We start from the raw sequence: 22,531 nt of genomic DNA, 5'->3' as shown, positions 1-22,531 counted from the left end.
TGAAAATCAGTATGCATCTGCGATTATTTGTATTACAGCCTATATCAGTAAAATATCAATAAAATGCACTTTTAGGCTTTGGCTTTTAACTCTTTAGGCATCAGTGCTGGGCATGTCAGGTTCAAAACTTACACATCCCGACCACTATTTTGTTTCTCCCAACCAGGTCAGTACTCTGTGACAGTTACTCTTCATGCTAAGCTGTTTTGTAGAAACAAAATCCTGGTCTGGACCTGAAATGCCCATTTTTTTTAGCCTTTTCCAGATGGGGAATGTGCCTTTCAAAACATTTTGAACACAAAATTCACTTCAGAAATATTTAAAGAAAATTGTTTTACATTTTTTTCAGGATTAATTATTATTTTGCAGCCTTCAATTTGTTGAGTTTGTCATATTTTTATTGTTGAAAACTTACTCACCAAATTAGTCATTCTTTGGGATTTATTCAATTCAATATTGCGTCTGAATAGTTTTCCAGGGCCAATAAATATGATTTATTTCCCTGTCTAAGCAAACAAGTCTCAAGATACAGTTAAAGAACTGAGATGATAAACATTCTCCAAGGTAATTAATCAGGGGATCCTTAAGTTATTGCCTTTTGCAATAACTGCTTTCTAGAAATAAACATACAAGCATAAAGCCTACTGTCTACCTTCTTGGACCAAACTACTTGAGATTATGCATCAATCTAAAATATGATTACAAAAATATTTCTATGAACGCAGGAACCATTAAGTGAAATTACAAGTTAACCTAGTCTCTTGAGCATATATTAAAGCAGTGAAGGATTTTTAATTTTCTTTTCATAATGTTCATGGTACATGAATTACTCTTGAAATAGGAATCTAATCTGCAGTGAAATCACTCAGCTGTTGAGTACACCTTACATCTACAAGTTACACCGACACATGATCACTGCAAAAATGACGAAATGAGCAGACTTCTACTTTTTCATTCTGTAGATGCTATTCAATGATTATGAAAAGGAATCATGGTAAATGATGCATCTTTCACACGGAAGTTATCATTGGTACTAAATTTAGTCCAAAACACTATTTTATTACATGTACAAAAATTATTCTGCAATTGACACACAATGATGAGGGCTGCAACATGAGGAAATATCAAACAAAATATTATCCAACAGTATGTATTTTGACTACTAATCGGGGAATCAATTAGACATGATGCCATATTTATGAAACTCTTCATATTCATGAACATGTACAATTTGATCAGTCCTTCACACATTCAAAGACATTAATTCCTCGACTGAAAGCTATATTTAAAATTTGACTGGTGCTAATTCTAAAGCGCAGATTTCCATCTTATACTGTATATTAAAGATATTTTTGCTTCTTTATTCCCCTTGGACCATTTGAACCATTCCTTATTACATTTATGTTTCCTACCATTCATTCTGGTTGTGCAATAATCATTCACTGTTTGAACTTAACAGCTTTCAGTTTTTGGAACTGAAAGGAAGCATTATGAATCATTCACCCTCAGTAAACAGCTGCAACACAGTATTTTTTTTCTTGGTGATTTCAAAGATGAATGATCTCAGGCTTTTAAAAAACTGCTGAATCTGGAATTATGTCACAATAAAAAAGATTAGTGTGAGAGTGAGAGTATCAAATCTTCAGCAATAAAACTATATTCAATACTAAGCTTGTTCCAATTCCCTCCCACAGTCATTCCCACTTCATTTAAAGTGGCTTCAGTTGGGAAGGGATATTCACACCAGCGATGGTGCCTCTTCAGTTGACGAAACAGCAAGAATGAGAGAAAAGAGGCTTAAAATACACTCACACATCTATCGTCGTTACTCCATGCAGAGTAGAAGATTTCAGCCTAAAGAGCAAGTAAACAGGTTTTACCAAACAGCGGTCTTTCAGCTTTTAAAGCTTTTGCAATGTTTATTATACTTTAATCATGGGAAGCAAAACCTTTTGGTACAGCAAGTAACTATGATGATTTTCTAAAATATTTGCACTATATAAATTGATAACGTTCACTTTATAAAGGCTAACAACTTCAAAATCCACACTCTAATCACTCAGGTGACAGATACCACTGATGTGTAGACACTGCAAAGCAATCTTGAGAATTAAGATCTTGTCCAGACTATGATGGCTTATATTGTTTTAATGGACCTCCATCATACGTGAGTCATAAGAGTTCAGACCCAATCTTCATTATTTTCATTCTACAAATGCAAAAATTACTAATTGTCTTCTAATAAGTGCTTTTTAAAATATCCACTACATGAATCTATTACTAAGAGATGTCACACGTGGCATATATTTGGTGTAAGTGTAATGACAAATGTAAGAGTAAAGATCTCAGAAATGATTGGGTTGCATGGACCCGATGCACTCTTGTAGCCACTCCCATACATGCATTACAAGAAGAAAGACTTCAAATCTGTGTCTTGTATAACAATTGGCAATCAGGCACATATGAACGGAATGAATGTGCTTTTCTTCTGTCTTCACACTGCTGCCTGCAACCGCATCCTTCCCTCCCAGCATCTCACAATAGTTATCATTGTCTCATGCTTTGAAGGAAGGATGGAGTTCTAACTGACATTCACAGCAGGGGCTGGTACCAGCACCCCAAATTTCAAACCCATAAATCATGCACATACAGTATTAACAAGTCCCATGTGGGTGGGGGGCAGCCCTCTACTGCCCCGCCACTTCCTTGTTTGTCTACTTTGATGCCCTATATAACGGATGAGCACTGACAGCCCAGCATTAATGTGCCACACAACATACACAGTTTAATAACTTAGAACATTTAAGTTCAATCTTAGAACAGTTTATGCCCTCGATACAGAATTCATCAAAGCGAACAGAGAGGATAAAATACTCCGCAAACCATTTTGCCCTTGCTTTGATGATATCCCCGAGCATCGACCCTGCTACCCCCGCTAACATTTTTTACGCATTGGATGCCGCGCCCTTTCACGTGCTGCGGCTCTCCTTACAGACGCTGCAGCCATCAGCTCTGTCCCCTCTTGCTCATTTCTGACCTGCTTTTCAGCTGTTTTCTAACTGGTTCGTTGCCGATTCTTCACATTTATATTCCCCCTTCTCCCTACTGTCGCCTTGTTAGCATGGCCACGATTCTCTTCAGTATTTTTCTGTGCTTCTGTATGCATTGTCTCTGCTTCCTGTATGGCTTGTGTTTCTGTACCTAGGCATGGTTTTTGTTGGCCATCTGCAACAGTCACCGTTGCAACTTTGTACTTCATTGGCATTGTTATCATTGCTGTTGTCTGCTGCGCATTGTCGATATGCTTCCAGTTACCCTTATTCTACCATGTCTATCTGTGTTAATCTTATTTAGATAAAAGATTTTTATTGCTCCTAAGCTTTTTGCCACTACTCTGCCACACACACACACAGTATCCATCCATTTATGTTCCAGTAATTTAACATATCCTTCTAAATTAATCCCTTTCCATGTAAGTCATATTTTTTTAGTTTGATTTCTTATTATCTTTTAATGGCATATCAAAGCATATGATAATAATGTATTTTTTAATGGTAATAATTACGTTGTTGGCTGCAGCACCAGCCAATAATATAATAACATATTATGCAGAAAAATGTATTTTGGTTTTCAGTCCGGAATTTTTATTACATTATTGGCAAGTTATTACATTACTGAGTTTTATTACATTAAGAATGGAAAATTATGAAATCATTGGCAGTTATTACATTATTGGCTGCTACAAGGCGTATTGTTGCATAATACCACAACCATACTAGGGTATGTGGCTCGCGCAGTGAGACAGCTTCGCTCCTCAGTATCAGACTCCCCGCCGCTACGTCTACCGGCAACACCCATCCCATGGCAGTCGCTGTCTGTCGTGCCTGTCAGTACTGCCTGCACCACTTTTGCTTCCAGCATCCCATGGACAGCAGCTGTCATCACCCACAGCTCCGTTGTCTTTGCACGTACCTTCAAATTCAGAAACGTCATTGTACTGGAACGTACAGCATAAGACCCAGCTGTACGCCACAAATTCGCTCTGGAACACATGCAGTCATTATTGTGGCCAGAATACCTTTGGATTCTCCACCTTTCCTGCTCACACAATGACATGGTCCCTGACGTAGGAATTTCCCCCTTCTTTAGATATCCTGCTGGTCTGAGAGTTTCTGCAAGCTCTGTTGTTTTGGAATTGTTGTGCAAAGCACAGTGCAAGCTCCAGAATATTCCTCCCCCAGTGCATCCACCTGTTTAGCATCTTCCACATCCTCTCTTCTCTCAGCCTCCCCTACCTCTCCTCCCTTTGCTGCTGCCGCAAAGACTCGCTTCCTCCATCTCCTCTGTAGTAGCTGTTTCCACCTGCTGTTTCTCTGCTTCCTCAGTTGCTTTTTCTACTTCCTCCATCACTACCACTGTTGCCTTCTCCTTCATTGCCTACTGAATTGGACCCACCTGACTATTCTCCCGCTGTCCTCCACTAAAAATTTTGACTCTTGTATGTGGTTTCTCTCTGTTCTGCTTTGGTTTGTGGTGTCCTCCTGTTATCGTCATTTTGGATGTTTTGGAATCACTTGCGACTACTAGCAAGTCCCCTCACCTGTCTTTTTGTTCTTTACATTTATTTAAGAAAACTGTTTGCAGTGATGACCTTGCATTTGCTTAGGTTACATTTTGTTTATGTTGAGTTTTTTTTTTATTTTTTAAGTTAGAAGTTTGTATATCAAAACATATCTTTGGTGTGTAATTTTCAGGCTACTCCATTCACTTAGATTTAACTTGATATTTTAGATTTAAAATCTCCACAAGGACCCACATACATTAAATTGTGTGGACAAATACATACCACAGCAGTCTTACTTTCTAACCTCATCAGGATAGCCTGGTAGCTCTACTTTAGACATTAACCCAAACCTATACCATACAGTATTCTTGATTAGCTACTCAAGGCTGTACTCTACATTATCCTGTGAAATAGTGAAGTAAACTCTCAAGTTTTGATAGCCAGGTATGTCAATATTATTTTATTTATTTTTGTTTTTATAGGCATCAAGCTAGTTGTGATTTTATCACAATTAACGAAATGATTAGTGAAAAGTGTATTAGGGTGGTAGCAGAGCTCTCACCTAATTCTGTGCAGTGATTCAAAAAAAGGTGCTCAAATAAGACTGGGTTTACTCAATAAGGAAAGTCTAACCCCTGATAAGAGGAAATGCGAGCATGGCTCTGAAACACTCCATACTGAGCTAAGACAGCATTTGTCATTTCATTTATTTGTGTGTGTGTGTGTGTGTGTGTGTGTGTGTGTGTGTGCATGTGTGTGTGTGTGTTTATCCTGTACTGGATAAGCATTTTGATGATGGATTTCAATTTTAATTTAAATCTAAAAATGATTGTATAAATTAGCAAGTTCCATAACTTTGGGGGAAATTAGACTTGTTTTTACTTATTTTTATTCAGAGAAGCTCATGAATGTTTGATGTTGCCAAACTTACAAATTAAAATAACACCAAGACGCTGATGGATGTATGATTGAACACTGAGCCAAAAGTGGATGTTGATGGTCATACCAATTGCTTTCCCTTGCCTGCTTTCCCAAATTTGGAAAAAAAAATTGTTAAGAGAGTGAAAAAGTGTATTGAAGCAGCATGCAGACAACTGATAAGCATTTCAGAGCATCATGGGAGTGAATCACATACTGTAACATATAACACTTTGCACTGATTTAAAGGTTCATTAGATCATTATTTTCTTTTCCTTCCTTAGAGAGACAGATGGGGAACAGGCAGGAATGTAAGACACATGTCTAAACACAAATATTAAGTAGCCTGATTGATCATAGAATAAAAATACAACAAACAAGAGTGCAGCTTTCCAGTATGTGTGTGTGTGTGTGTGTGTGAGCAGACATACCGATCCTTATGGGGACACAATGTCTTCATACAGTCCCTTATGGGGACCGGTTTCCTGGTCCCCATAAGGGAAAACTCTATTTTATAAAAACCGGTGACTGTTATGAAAAAACTAAAAATGCACAAACTCTTGTATTTTGCTTGGTTACTTATGGTTATGGTTAGGGCAGGGTGGGGGTTAAGGTTGTCATAGTTAGCATTAGCATTTTTCCCATAGAAATAAATGAGTGGGCCCCATAAGAATAGGTATACCCGACATGTGTGTGTGTGTGTGTGTGTGTGTGTGTGTGTGTGTGTGTGTTTGTGTGTGTGTGTGTGTGTGTGTTTAAATGGAACATGTTATTCAATATTTTTTTTTATTGTGTAAAATTGTGCAAGTTGAGCTTTCCTTTATTCATTTGTTTCAGCCCAGCTATCTGAATTTCCATGCAGCCAAGTAACTCACATACATTAATATCTGCAAATAAATATGTGTAGGAGCAACTGCAGTCATGATTGAGTTTGTCAGTAAACACGTTTGAAACTGATATGACTAACAAAACATTATGTGCGGTGTTATGCACATATGGAAAGGTGCATGTGTGTGTACATGTGACAGATTATACCATTTATATACATTTATATTATCTACATTTTGGCAGATAAAAATCATCAAGAAAAGGGAAAAAAAACCACCGAGAGACGATTTTGGAAGAAAAAATTTAAAATGACATACATGCCTTTCATTCCATGTGGAATATACTGTATAACGGAAGACCATTCTTGTTTGAAACAAATAATAGATTCATGTGCATTGTCATTTTTTGTTATATTCTGCAAAAGATAGAAAAGATCTCAGATATTTCCCATAATATCTTCGTGCTTAATAAATATTGATTATAGAGTGAATAATACAATAATTTGTTTAATCATATCTATTATTATAACATCAAGTCATCAATAATATTGTGATATAAATGGCATATACATGTTCAGCTCATGTACATCTGGCATCTGTAGAACCATTTTGTCCAATTTCTGCTTATTTTTCTCGCACTCAGACTGTGGGTCCAGCTGTAGCTAGGTGACTTAAGATTTCAAGCAGCCTCTATATGCTGTCTGGCCTGCTGTTTTCCCTTATGTATGTGTATGGGCAGAGCACTGAGCATAGTGACAAGGCCTGTGATGGATTAGCGTTCTGTTTCTGGGCAAAGGCAGACGAGACAGAGAGATGGACTGTTCTTGCAGGGATCTGGAGCTATGTCAACAGACATCTGCCACACATCACTGCTCCTGATAATTAATGGGTTTTTAGTAGCTACCATGTTCGCAGCCTTTCCATTTACTTTTTAACAAAAGTGGTTGGGAGGGACAGACTCGTTTCTGCAAAATACCTTGAGTGCAATAAATTATCAGACTATATCTGCTAAACACAAAATTACTTGCCTACATTAAATATGAAACGTCGCTACTCTGATTCATTTCAAGGTACAATTAATAAAAATGATGAAGTTGTGCATTGTAAAAAAGTATATGCGTTGGTGGTTTTATGCGAAACTAATTAAAAAACTGATTTTGTACAAATAAAGTTGTTGAAAAAGTCTTAGGAAAGTCTTAGTGAGGCTTGATGAGAAATGGCAGGAATTGCTAGAGGTATCTTGAGAAAAGTAAACAGTAATTGTCTGTTATGCATTATATATAAGAATACATTTTTACAATAACATTACACTCGTACAAGGCGACATGTGTTAAATTTAAATGCTACATTTAATCTAAATGTTATTAGAAAATCATTCCTATAATTAAGATTTTATTCTTTTTTTCATAGTTACTATAATTTCAGAATAACATACGACCACATAAAACCACATTAATTTCTCAGCCTGACAATTAAAATATAAAACGTTTACTAAGAATCGTCTCAGATGTATTAAATCTTATTTGATGAGGGCATACCTTTTATTTTATTAGTCTGTGAATTTCCAAATTCTAACTAATAACTATTTTTTTTTTCACTGAGAATTGAGAATCTTAATTAAAGAGTCCTTAAGTTTGCAGAGCATTTCTTGTCACATTGTTACTTGCATGGATTAGTTCCAAAGGGATTTTTATTTATTTTATTTTTTATCCCCGTGTCTTTGAAGCAATACAATGGACCGCTTGCTGAATTTTCCTGAAGGATTTAAGAATTTGCCAAGAAAATCTCGATCCAATCAGTTTACTGTTGAATATCATGGAAATAAGTAGAAACTTTTGAATTGTTTTTCAGTTTTTTCTTCCTCTCGATAGGTCATACATGGCATTCTGAAATGAGTTTTTGGAATAACGAATACAATAACAAACAAGCAAATAAATAAGTGGCACGTAATGTAAATGCACATGCGAAGACATGCAGTAGGTTAACGGGCATTTCTGATTTGCTTATTGCCTATGATTGCATTAGGATGCCATCATGAGGTACAATATCTATGATTTATTTCAGCCTTCTTGCCCAGTGCTGTATAGTATAGGCTCTAGGCCTCAGCATCACCCTAACCATTACACATGGTTGTAAGATGGATGAACAGAAAAATGTGATTTGTGAAAATCATTATAACTACAGATTAATTAAACTAAGAATTTACCAATATGGGATTCTGGGAAATTTTTGGAAGAATTGTCAAAATTGTAAGCATTTACTGGTTTATTATACCTATTCTTAAAAAATAAACCTATTTAACTGACAAATCAAAAATATATAAATATATTAAAACTAACTTATTTGAAATTAATTATGTGAAGTCTTCTTACAAGAAATGGGGTGAGTTTCCAGAAGCCGTCTTAATGCTACATCGCGCGTAAGTTCTGCCTTTTAGCTTAGAATGATGTACCGGAAGGCTTGGGGAAACTCACCCATGGCCTTTAGCTGTCATTGTATGTTTACGTTTTTGTTTTGTGAATTGTCTGTACTACTACACTTACGTGTCCCCACATTGTTGTGGAAAAGGCTACATCTGGGGACAAATAATGAGCAAAATCACAGTAAGCAAATGCTTCTGCAGCTGATACATAGAATATTTTTGCAAATTTTTGGCTGTGTTGTGGCAATATTCAAATATATTGTGTTTCTGTTTTCGCTGGGGAACATAGCAGGAACTCACCAAGCTCAGACAGGAATCCGAATGTCACATTTCACTACCCTGGGCAATACTAGGAAATGCTGCAGTGCAATTTACTCTTAAGCATGAATTTGTAAATGGGCTCACTTAGAATTTGATGATTATTTATGAGATGGTGCATTTCACTCTGCTTGCCCAACAGTAGTAACACCTAAGGTAGTAGAGCTTATTAAAACTTACTTCCATTACTACTTTGAAAATAAATGATGAAGTATCACAGTTACAAGCAAACCCTGTCTAGCTCATTACAATCTTCCTGTTAGCTGCAATGCTGAGCTGTAATTTTCAGATCATAAATAAACAATAACCTTCTTTTGGCCAGCTATTTCTGTAGCAATGAAGGTGATTTTCCTGTAATTAAACAGAATTTAGGCAGTACTCTTAGGCAGTACTCTAACATTTGCATGCAAAATATTTAATTCACATCACAGCATATACAGTACAAGCACTTAAAAATTCTATTTATCTTCTTATCAATCCCATAGAGTCCCAGTCAAAAGTTTCATAACACTATATACTGTATTTGAACATTTTTGCTTAGATTTTTGCATTGTTTTGGAATGAAATACATAGAAAGGTGCCACAGTGCCAGTCCATTGATTTCTTTAGCAGTTCTGGAATGAATGCAGAATAATACCTTGAGTATTTAATTAGAGTCTTCAATTAACAGAATGCCTAAGGTTTGTACAGCAATTGCTTTGATTTTTTTATTGTGTAGGTAGTGTTTGTCCTTTGTTGAATATTTGACTACCATTCTGTATTTTCTTTCTTTTGTCTGTAGCCTTGATATGAGCGTGCAAAACTTTAACTGGCAGTGTACTTTAATAATGATGATGAGAGCTAGTGTCTCTAAATCACTAACAAAGACAGACAGGAATGTACTCACCTCTTTTCAGCACAAGACTGAGAAGGCTAGACAAATATCTTGTGCCACTGTGGATCTGTGACAGACTGACAGACAGATACAATTGTATTATTTCAGTTGATGAGTGTTTTTCCTGCCTAGCTAAATATATAATCTATTTTTATTGGTAAAAAATGATTGGCGGCAATACTGATATGCACAGATCTTTCAGAGGCTCATTTTCGGTGCTAGCTGAGTAAGAGAACCATCTTACTTTTCACAGACATCATATTAGCAAAGAAGCATGAAACCTTATACGAAAGTAACCTTTTCCTTTCTTTTTTTTAAAAAGGAAAATGGACCCAAGTGTAACCTGTCTAATGACTATATGTGCAAAGCTGAGGTAAATAAATTTATTAATAATAAACAACCTTATTTGCACACAGCTTGACTAGTATTCATATTACACAAGTCACTTTTGAATACTGTCCTTGTGGCAGCAGAAGATATACCTGGATTAGATACACTTCCACCATCTCTAATGAAAGTATCTCTGAAGTTCTGTTACGCCGCCGCACAGCATGATATGATTAACGTGCAAACATGGCATATAAACCAGCTGTTCACTCTGTTACAATATTGATTTGCCTGACATAGAAACAAAATATCATCCCAAACTTGCTCTTCACAGAATGATATAGAAGCATGTGTCCGACATAAGCATCAGGGTATGGTTGACTGATCTTTTTATCTTTTTTACAGCAAACATTAATGGAGAGAACCACAAGGAAAGATCTGGATGAAGGGAGGTCTTTTGGTGCCACCCTCAGTACCAGGGCAGCAGTGGTCTGCCTTCCCTATGTCCTGGTCAGACTAGCTCTATAAAACGTTCTATTGTCCCCTCACTGAAGCCAAGGAGAAGTGCACAAACATACCGCAACAGACTTATGACCTATGGAATCCATATTCTGTTTCTGCAGTATTTCTTTCCTCTGACAATGACAACTGCGACTCAAGGAATGCGTGAAATTCTACCATGTCGGCTCCTTGGCATAGCAGCGAGAAAGATGGCTGCAAGTTGTGATTACTCTAGGTTCCAAAGTCACAAAGGAGTAATTACAGGAAAAGTACTGCATCAGGCCGTCTGCCTGAGAATGGCTGTTCTAGCAAACAGTTATTAACTCCAGATAGGGAAGTAGCAAGTGAATTTCCCTTAGGTGCAATGGCTATAAGCCTTGAGCAAAGGGAATATACCTTTTGCTTTGCAGAAAGTGGCTTCATGTCTCCAAACTGTCCAGGCCCAACTCCCATCCTCTTTCCTTCTTCTCGCGCATAGTGGTGAAAGTTCCACAGCTAATTTGTTTTTCATCTACTCATAGACTTGTTTTACATCTATAGATTTTCTTTTTATATATTTTTCTTCAGGACACTGGCTTTTACCTTCTTGGTTAAAATGTAAACCCGTTCTGTTAAAACAACATATTATGTTTTGTAGGCAAATGCCTACAGATCTTTTATGCTATTCTGTATTTTGTCGATGAAATCTCAAAAAGGGAAAAAAAATGAAAAGAAAAAATGCTCAAAAGGTGTAAACATAGTTTTCACTGGAAACAAGTTCTTGGAAATCGGGGGAGGGCAGCCTCCCACTCTTAATGTGTATAATTTGTCTGTGAGTATAGATAAAAAGTGTTTTTCCTTCAAATGTACTAATGTAATTTCATATGTACTAAAAAAATTAAAAGAGCAAGATGGTGAGCAAGATGGAGGAGGACAAACAGCAGAAACGAAGTACAGCAGCTGGTCTGAGGAAACAGTGTCCAGTGTCATAACTGTAGTCTTAGGCTGTCCTCTGTGTAATTGTTGTTTGCCTATACAGACTCTGGGCATTCTTTAAGGAACAGTGCTGAGTAAACTAAGCTTTATTGGCTTAGACAGTTAATAACTGATGTATATTATAGTGTGCAATCTATTGCGTGGCCTTATTCTTTTATTTATTTTATTTTTCATTTATTCTCTCTCCAGTGTGTTGTTACTTCATGTGACATTTCAGAGGGTAAGAGAGCCACAAAAAAAAACAGCAAAAAAAAATTGATATGTTTTGGAAAAGCATTTTTATCCTCGTAAATCCAGTTCTACAAGTTAAACTGACTTCCAGTAACATTCCAAAACTGAGAAAAAAATGCAGTGGAGAAACCTGTCATCTGAGAACGTGGACTTTTTGTAGACAATAATGAATGCTCACAGCAACTCCATCACATTATACAGTTGAGACGATTCACAGTGTCAAGTAAATTCAAAGCAGTTGCATCAGTGGAATGTAAAACAATTGTGGGCACAGTCTAGGTGTTCGTATATCTAACATTTTAAGTCTGGTATATATAATCCTGGTTCATGAATAACACATAACAATGCTGAAATTAACCTATTAGTAATCTGACATATATGCTAGAATGATTAAAATATATACTGTTTGAACCATGCCCTTTGCTTGTACTAGCTTTCTCATTAGCATGGTAACGGGCCAGAAGTTTTAAAAAGCTTATTAATGAGTTTCAATGTCAGAAAAGGAAAGGAAGCAAAAACAAACAACCCGGCTTCTTGGCTGCTCCTTATCATGTTTTCTATGGTGTTCAGGAATTGCACCATTGCATAACATAAAGAAAAGAAATGCAACATTAACATGACATTAACATGGACATTTAGCACCAGGCTTCAGGCTTTCTTCCTCATCATACTTTTTTTTTTTTAACATGGACGTGCTGCTTCACAATCCAAAGCAGGGCTTCCTTCCTTATTTCGTCTTGTTTGAAATTATGGTATTACAGCAAGTGATGTCATTCAGAGTACTGCACTAAAAATTTATTTATGTGCAAGGTATTATTATGTTTCACTTATGCTTAATCACTGTATCTAAACCATCTTGAAATTATATCCATTAACAGAGCTGCATCTTTTACTGGTGCACCTTACCTAGCTCATGGACACAAGAGCAGACGTCCATTGAGAGACGATCCGGTAGCTTTCAGGTTACAAATCTGTGGCCTTATCTACCAGCTCACCTGCTCCCGGGGTAACAGTTCCCAATTTGCAACTTGCATAGTTACGGTTATAATGATGTAAGGTGCTAACGTTGTTTAGCAAATATGCTTTTTGGAAACATACTCCCAGTGCATGTTGTTATTTTCCTTTTTGACATGTAATAGCTTTCATTTGGTATTCTTCTAGAAAATCTTATTCATGAATGTTCTGTACCTCCACCCCAAATCAAACATTCGTAGCTTCTTCATATAACTATGAAAATGGTAAATGTCTACTTCAGAAAAAAAAAAATAGATGTCCTGATGTTCTGCTTAATAGAATTTTTTTCTCATTGATATGGAGCTACTTGTCGCTCGATGCTTAGGCAAGCATTTTTATGTACTCTGATGGAGTCATTTCACTTTAAAAAATGTCACATATAGCCATGGCTTATTCTTACCACTTGTATTTTTATTTGTGCTAAAAAAGTATAACACAAAGGATAAAAGAGGAAGTGCAGCATAAACGACGTGCTATCGAATTTGAAAATTAATTAAATTTGGCTTTACTCTGCCTTCAATGGTTTTGATAATAATGTCATATACAGCAAAAGCCATATGTCAATTCACAACTGGAAGACATTGTTTTCAATGATTCTGAATGTCTTTTTTGTATTGTAGAATTAGAGTTAAAAAAAAGCAACTACAGAACATGACAGATTCCAGTCAAAGTGTCATTATGTTCAAGCTAATCAATTATGCCGACTCAGCGCAGTGAGAAACCGACTGGACTGATACAACAGGATCTTCATAAAATGAAACATGAAGAAACGGTGTACAAATAATTGGTTGGACTGATTCAGCTAATTTTGTGGAATGATTAAAAGAGGACATGCAAATATGTTCTATCATGGCCAAATGATAATTTATACAGTATGAAATGAACAAAAGTAGACAATTTAGGAAAAATAAATATATTTTTTATATGCACTTGGACAGGATAAGGGGAAGGATCACGAGGAAAGGGTTACAGTCAGAGTTATTCAAAAAATATCTCCATCCCTAATGTTTATATTTTAAGCTGCAACTAATTGAACAAAGTGGAAATTGCCATATTTGTCAGGAAGGAGCGGGATGCAATGTTTTTTTTTTTGGTTGTATTTACAGTATTAGGTCAAGCTTCAGGGTCTCCATAAGAAACGTCATGGCAACAGCAGAAAGCATTAGACTTATGAGACATTTTTCCATTATTATTTACCAGGGAACAATATGGCTTATAAAGTTCCTCAACATACTTCATATGTTTCTGAAACTTCTTTTTTTTTTGTTGTTCTGTCTTTTTTTGCAGTTTCTACTGAACATGAGATCTTAATATCGCTAAACTACAAATGCCTGGTGTGTGTAGCCTCTTCTAGCAACCAAAAGTTGCAGACCTCACATCCCCACCTAATCAGCCCCCCCAAAAATGTTTGCACTCCAAAAACTGCCAGCAAGCAAGTATCCTACAGAAGACATCCTACCTAGATGATGATTATCTTACTGTAGAGTGCAGTGATTTTTAAGGTCTCCCTAGCAGCAATGCCTTTATGGATAAAATATCCTCCTTCAATCTCCACTGCCCTACTCCATGTAATATAAGACCAAAACCTATAAAAAACATGCAGGAGGTGGATTAAAGCTAAGTCTGGCCCTTCGACCAATGACAACGTAAGACTCACTACAGGGAGTCATGACAACTGCCAAAAAACCATAGTTTCACAGGATTGAGATTCAATGAAGTTTTGTGTTCTTAAAAACATGTATTTAATTAGATAATTCATATGAATAAGTGTAGATCTCCATGGTACGTAAGGATTGATCAGAGTTGTCACACGACCATAAATTCCATATTTAAGGGATTAAATAGTTTATCTTAAGAAGAAAAAAAAAGCTTTCATACAACTCCTGTGTGTATGCTGTGTGGAAATTTGGATGTTGACTCCCCCGCCTACATCAGTCAGGGATTTGTTTCTTCATGGCCATGCATTTAACTTGATTGTCTGCTACTGAACAGTCTCCACAAACAGTCCTGCCTGCCTCAGTAAGAAAGAGATAGGCTTAGAAACTCCTGACTAACCTGAAGACAATCGCGTGCAACTTGTAAGGCACAGAAAGAACGATGTCCTCAAAAAATATAGTTTTCCTGCAGCATCCCAAACACTGAAATTATTTAATGTAGGAAAACCAAAGACTGTGTTGTGGAAAAATAACTCAACATTATTGAGTTAACATTACTGAGGTATGCTATGTGGATAAAAAAGTTAAAATAATAATAAAAAAAAAAATCTCAGCATTGTAACAATGTTAATGTCACCTACCTTTGTACATTGCAGTATGGTCCAAACATGCTACTGTTGTGCCTGTTTCTTTATCAATAAAACTGCTTTTATTTGTAACTGAATTTTATCTGACATTAAGGACACATTGCCTACAATCATACTGTATTTAGCTGACAGTGCATAATTCCATCCATCTTCTAATCGATTGTTCTGGTCAAGGTTACTGGGGGCCCTGGAGCCTATCCCAGGCTGCACAGGACACAAGTTTGGGGTACATCCTCATCAATGGGATTCCAGCGCATTGCAAGGCAATACACACACACACACACACACACTGTCATATCCTTTGGGCAATTCATTGACACAAATTTGCCTAATTGCAGATCTTTGGACTGAGAGAGGAAGTCCATGAGACACATGCAGGAAGAACATGCAATCGCCACATAGGGCAGAGGTGAGATTTGTACCCCTAACTCCTGAAGTGTGATACATCAAGTCACTCGGGACATAATTCCTTTTATTCCCAGGGATAAAACACACTTCAGAACTCAGATTATAAAATAAAAGCACACACTATGTGGGGATTACAGATACTTCTAAGAGATCTATATAAGAAATGGCACAGGACAATTCTAGAATAACCTCTATATCAGCAATATCTTTGAAGATGTCAGAGGAGAGTAACCCCAGCCAATACTTCAGTGAACTGTTCATCCTCTGAAGACTGGGAAACATTTCAGTTAATTGGCAGGAATGTTGTGACGTCACAACAGACCTCAGTAAATGTCGTGAGGTCACAGTATCTCCAAATATTTGTTGAAGAACAGAAAAGCTAAAGATGGAAAGACTAACAACAGAGAAAAAGGCAAAAATGTAGTGCTCAGATTGATAAAAGTCTGACCATTAGCCATTTGGAACATATTTCCCTAGGACAGGGCAAACGGATATACCCACTTCTCATCAACAAGTCTGCTGAATGAGAAATTCTTCGTAACAAAAGATGCCCATTTTAACTGTCATAAAACTACAATAATCAAATGAAAGGCATTCAGAGAACACTAAAGTTCCATCTAATATCTATTTCATAGAAGTCAATTAATTATCGATTGAAACATATATCTAATTTTGATAAAAGTGCAATATCCATTCATCCGTCCTCCAACTCTTTGTCCTATAAATCATCAAAACATCCACTGATAGTAAAATATATATTTTTTTAATTCAGTAATAAAATTGCTTCATAACAGAATTGCAGTGCTCGTGTATTTATTTTTCAATAAATGATACAACACTGTTTGAAATTAAAAAGTAATTTCATGCATTATTTATTGCTAATATGTTCCTCATTGTTTATTCTTCAATGCTTATCTACCATGTTGCTAAGAACATTAGCATTTGCGCAGACGGTAGACCACTCCAGCACGTTTTACTGTTTGTCACTTCTGCTACTAGTGAATTTGGCCACCTGTAATTTTCTGCACTTCTTGCTGGATCTTAACATGTTTTCTGATGTCACCGCCTGAGGTAACATTTTCTGCTGTAACTTTAACTGGTGGGGCTCATATGACAACTGCACAAAGATCTCTGCTTCTGCGAGCTTGTAAAAGAACTCCTGCATTTATTTCCACCCGATTCCAGTAAGTAATAAACCACATTTTCTGGCCACCTGTGTTTTACTCCCCACACAGAATATTTGCATGCCATCTGTTCCCAAATGTCGTCTACTCTTTTCTTTTTTTTAGAAATCTGGTCCTTCCTAGCAGACCCACAAGCTGCCTGTTTTCATTTGTTTATTGTGAAAAAAGCTGTACATTCACGAAATGTGAAAAATTTCAGCATCTGAAAATTTCTTTATCATTACTAATATGTGAAAGAGAATTACTGTGAATTATGTTAAGTATTATTACCTTTATTTGTGTATTTATGGTGTTTTTCTCTACTGATATTATTATATTTCCCAATCTAATAGCAATTTAACTGCAGCAATCGTTCAAATGTTCAATATATTAAGTTTGAGTTAATAATGTTCTTAAATATCTTACTAATTTGATTTCATTTGCTTTTTCAGATCCACTTGCTTTCTGAGGGAAATTCTGCATTATGTTTTAGTGGAACTTTACAGCCAGCTAGAAACACTTCATTATTTAAACTTTAAAACCAGAGAGGATATCAGATTTTTATGGCCTAGAACAAGAAGCTACTTTGTACCATCTAGTCTTGTCTGAGTATCTGAATGCAAAGCCATAGTCATTTGGAATTCCAGTTGTCCCTAAGCAATGAAGTGTAAGAATGATGGGTACATGTTAGCACTGAAAGCTACAGTATCTTTGTGGTGACACTAAGTGTCAAGTAAAGAGTTTTATTTGTCACAGAGTATACAGTGATATGTGGCACTATAAGCAGTCTGTATTTGCACAGGATATCCATCCATCCATCCATCCATCCGTTTTCCAAACCGCTTATCCTACTGGGTCGCGGTGGGTCCGGAGCCTATCCCGGAAGCAATTGGCACGAGGCAGGGAACAACCCAGGATGGGAGGCCAGCCCATCGCAGGGCACACTCACACACCATTCACTGACACACGCACTCCTATGGGAAATTTAGCAACTCCAATTAGCCTCAGCATGTTTTTGGACTGTGGGGGGAAACCGGAGTACCCGGAGGAAACCCCACGACGACATGGGGAGAACATGTAAACTCCACACACATGTAACACAGGCGGAGACTCGAACCTGGGTCCCAGAGGTATGATAGATAATAAAAAAATAATAGAAGAGGAGGAACGGCCTTCCTACAGTAAGTCATTCTGTTGATTGATCTGGAGCAATGAAGTCTTGATTTGAGGTGACAAAAAATCTGGAACTCAGCCACTCAAAGAGACTGTAGAAGGGATGAGAGGAAACTTTCATGATCCTGGCCGTATTGGAAGGGCACTTTTTTGTGAAGGGGATGGGAAAATGTAGAGAGTCTAAAAACATTTTTTCCTACCATACAGATTAATTCAGAAAGACATAGATATTCCTTTAACATCAAGATGGGGGGTATTTAAAAACCCCTGTGTTAACGGTCGTTGTAGGTTAGGCCCATGCATTCCTCCTTAAAGAACACTCTATAGCCACCATTCCCATAGAGAAGGTCTCCACTTGTAAGTGGCAGGCTGTTTAGCACTGCGGAATGCCCAGAGCCTGGGACCGCTCCAGCACAATGCCCCCGGCTCTAACCTGTTCTCCAGAGACAAGGAAATCAAAGTTTCTTTATGCCAAGTTGGCTGCTCAGCATAAACCGACTAAAGCTTGGCTTTAAGGAAACAGCAGGTGAGTGAGAACTTTGTGAAATTTTGGCCTGTGTGTGCTTCCCATTGTGGTACAAACACCTGAAAAGACTCTTTGAAGTGAACAATGGGCGCAGCAGCCGTTCCATCTGCCGAAAATGGGCCGTTTGTTGGTGTGCATTTCTGCGTCTGCCCGGCTTTTCTCCAGTTTCTCTATTTGCCAGAGTATCTGTTCAGCCGCTTTCAACATTTTTTATTTTTTTGGCTAGGTCTCCTTTCTCAACCACTACATAATTATAAGCAAAAAGTTATTTTCAGAGCATATAAAAACTGTTAGTCTTAAGACAAATTAGTTTTAATTCCTATTTCCTCCATCATCAAAATTTCTAAACTAATTTTTTGTTCCAGATGGTTGAAATGTTTCTAAACACAAGAGCAGAGCATGCACTTTAATGATTTGCTTCAAGGACAAACAAACACCAAAACATAATCCAATAATCAGGGTCAAAACATAAACCAATCTCCAAACAATCCAGAGTAAGACATTAAGAAACCATGCAAGAAGTCAGAACCATATCAAGTCATCAATTCAGTAAAAAGCACTCAGGTTTTACACTGAAGATCTTTATATTACCCTTGGGCAATAGGTATGTCTAATATTCAGGAGAGGCAGCCGTGGTTTAGCGGTTTGGCTGGTCGTGGCTACAGTCCATGAGTGCGGACAATCTGCAGGTGTTACAATGGCAATAATTCTCATATAGGGAAATACAGAATTTCATCAGTAGCTGTTCAGCTGGTGTTTATCTAATCAATCTGTCCATAAATCACAAAATACAGCTAAGTATAGCTAGAGCTTTAAGTGTCCTTCACGCTGTGGCCCCCTGCTGACTAAGGAATATATACTGGGATTACCTGTGGGATTTGGCATCTCAGATGTTCAGTTGGCACCCCCCTCCCCCCCACAGGAGTCCACAGCTATTTCATCTGTTGTAAGCTTGGATGATGAACTGCATTCAGGGCAACAGGATCTATAACTACTGTGAAACGTAACTCCTAAAAATAACATTAAATAAAAATAAACATATATCAATATCCATTTTTAAAAACTGGACTGAGTAATACTATATATGAGTAATACTATATACACACATACATGTATTATTATAGTCCAAATTATATCAGATGTTTATCGTGTGTGTGTGTGTGTGTGTGTGTGTGTGAGCGGGTATACCTATCTTTATGGGGACACAATGTCCCCATAACGTGATAAATAGCCATTTTTTTTCCCTTATGTGGACCGGTTTCCAGGTCCCCATAAGGGAAAACTGTATTTTATAAAAATCAGTGACTGCTATGAAAAAACTAAAAATGCTAAAACTCTTGTATTTTGCTTGGTTACTTATGGTTAGGGCAGGGTGGGGTTAAGGTTGTCATAGTTAGCGTTAGCATTTTTCCCATAGAAGTGAATGATATAAATCCATCCATCCATCCATTTTCCAAACCGCTTATCCTATTGGGTCGCGGGGTGAATGATATAAATATATAATATAAATATAATTTATAGTATGTATATATAGTATGAGGACTGGTTGGGGGAACAGGGAAACTTTTTAATCTTGGTCAACCCAAGACCCTGTTCACTCTCCCTCCTCACACATTGAACTTAATTTCTACTCTGCTTTGAAATAGTTACCAGTGACTCCTGAAACATCTACGGCCTCCCCACGTTTCACAAGGGCTTTCATTCATGCGAGTGCAGGCAGCCGAAACGATGATTCTCCTCAGAATTGCAGGCTATACTCTCTGTGGCAGAGTGAGAAGTCCGGAGATCGAGCGATACTTCAGAGTAGAGCTGCTCCTCTGGATCGAAAGGGGTTACAATGTGGTGGTTTCGGTGTCTCTTAAGGGAAGCAGAGGCCTCTGGGTTAACCAGGCCAGAACATACTGGCAGGAGCCAAGACATGCTGAAGGGATTATATCTTCCATGTGGAACTTAGGAATTTCCCAAGTGGAATCAGCTGACTTCAGCTGATGTGTACTGATACATGCATTGACAGGCTATAAGTTGCGATAATGTTGTGCTTTATTTATTGTCCCTCATGGATAAGTGGAAGTCCACCAGAAAGGGCCAGATCTGCAAAGGGTTAATGCAGGGATAGTTGTTCCCCAGCTGGCTAACAAAACAGTACGAATTTGTTCATTTATGTGTTGATGGATCATTATCATTAATCCATGTTGTTGGTTTGCAGTTAGCATAAAGCCATAACTCAAAAATTCTTTATTAAGCAGAGTTTATTTTCCAAATAACAAATGCACCATGTAACAGTGAAAGGAAATGGAAGAAAAAAAACTTTAGGCAAAGATCTCCATAGTCACTGGAGTTTGCAGCACTAGCTACTACAAAGGTATTTTTGGAGAAAATTCATATGGATACACTTATTTGTCTGTTTTCTAAGTTTCTGGATCTTGCCCGTAATTTTTACAAGAACATTGGAAATTATATTACCTAAACAGATCTAATTTGAATCGTCAATGTGTGTGTGTATGTGTGTGTGTGCATGTGTGTATATATTTGTATGTAAACACACACACACATGAAAAATGGGCCTCAAAACATCAACAAACATTTGGTCGCCACAATGTAATATAGGTCTAACCCACACACACACACGCACACACACACACACACACACACACACACACACACACTGTCATGGCCAAAATTATTGTCATCTGTGCATTCCTATCAGAATATGAACCACTTCACTCAGAAAATTGTTGCAATTTCAAATGCTTTGCTATCTATTGACACGTCTATTTCTATTGTTTGCACTGGCAACACAAAAATCCTGAGAAAAAAGTCAAATCTGATATTGCATGCAGAACTTCAGAAATGGATTAGACAACATTACTGGCACCTTTTTCAAAATTGTAAGAAATAACTGGATTTCCATCATGTGATTTGTATTTAAACTCAACAGCTGCTGGAAATGTAGAAATCACACTGGCAACCTATTTAAATGGAGGAAGCTTGACTTTCTTTGTGTCTGCATGTACCACACTGAACACGGAGAAAAGAAAGAGCAAAGACCAAAATTGTGGACAACCAGGGACAATCTCAAGTCCATCTCCAGAGATCTTAATATTTCTGTGACCCCTGTGTGCAATAGCATTAAGAAGTTCACAGCCTGTGGCACTGTAGCTAACCTCCCAGGATGTGGATGGAAGAGAAAAACTAATGGAAGATTGCATCAAAGGATCCTTCAAATGGTGGATAAAGAACCTCAATCAACTTCCAAACAAACTCAGTGTCAGCCAAAAACAGTGGCACAATGTGTGGCCCAGTGTAAGAAAGCTGCGTCTCCGTCAGAGGTCATGGGTCTTCTACAGCAGAAAGACAATGATCCAAAGTATAGCTCAAAAAGTACACAGAAATGGTGTAAGACAAAGCACTGGACAGTTCTGAAGTGGACATCACTGAATTCAGAGCCAGGTCCCATAGAACACCTGTGGAGAGATCTCAAAACTGCAGTTGGGAGAAGGCACCCTTCCAATCAGAGTGCTGGAGCAGTTGGCAAAAAAGAGTGGTCAAAATTTCCAGTAGAGGGGTATAAGAAACTCCTTCTTGGTTACAGGAAGCGAGTGATTCCAGTAATTGTTTCCAAAGGGTATGCTATCATATCTTAAGTTACAGGTGTCGATAATTTTGTCCAGTCCTTTTCTGGAGTTCTGTAGGGAATCATATCAGATTTGACTTTTTTTCTCACCTTTTTTGTATTGTTCCTCTGCAAACAAAACAAAAATACATGTCAATACTCAAGCATTTGTAATTGCAACAATTTACTGGGAGAAGTGGCACATTTTTCGAGTGTGTGCATGAGTGTGTGTGTGTGTGTGTGTGTGGATTATGTTTACACTGCATTGTAGAGACCAAATTATTAATCATCTGAAATTCTTCTGAGTTTAACATTGATGATATCTATTCAATAATAAGCAGGAGATTTAGAAGAGTACAGTATAAATGAGGAACC

The 22,531-nt window shown here is 37.3% G+C and overlaps 1 protein-coding gene across 2 annotated transcripts in view; it reads left to right on the top strand.

Moving 5' to 3' along the window:
- Positions 1-14,813, top strand: part of LOC125722339 (GDNF family receptor alpha-2-like) — a 67,479-nt gene extending 52,666 nt beyond the window's left edge. For both annotated transcript variants that reach the window (XM_048998493.1, XM_048998488.1), the window contains exons 8-9: positions 10,246-10,296; positions 10,656-14,813. In XM_048998493.1, the coding sequence (XP_048854450.1) occupies positions 10,246-10,296; positions 10,656-10,778 (174 nt within the window). In that variant the 3' untranslated portion in view covers positions 10,779-14,813. The remainder of the gene's footprint in view (positions 1-10,245; positions 10,297-10,655) is intronic.
- Positions 14,814-22,531: the final 7,718 nt, after the last annotated feature.

This window comes from Brienomyrus brachyistius, chromosome 2, assembly GCF_023856365.1.
Source record: "Brienomyrus brachyistius isolate T26 chromosome 2, BBRACH_0.4, whole genome shotgun sequence".
In the NCBI taxonomy this organism is placed as follows: Eukaryota; Metazoa; Chordata; class Actinopteri; order Osteoglossiformes; family Mormyridae; genus Brienomyrus; species Brienomyrus brachyistius.
The sequence above is the reverse complement of the archived record's forward strand: the minus strand, read 5'-3'. Positions and strand labels throughout refer to the sequence as shown.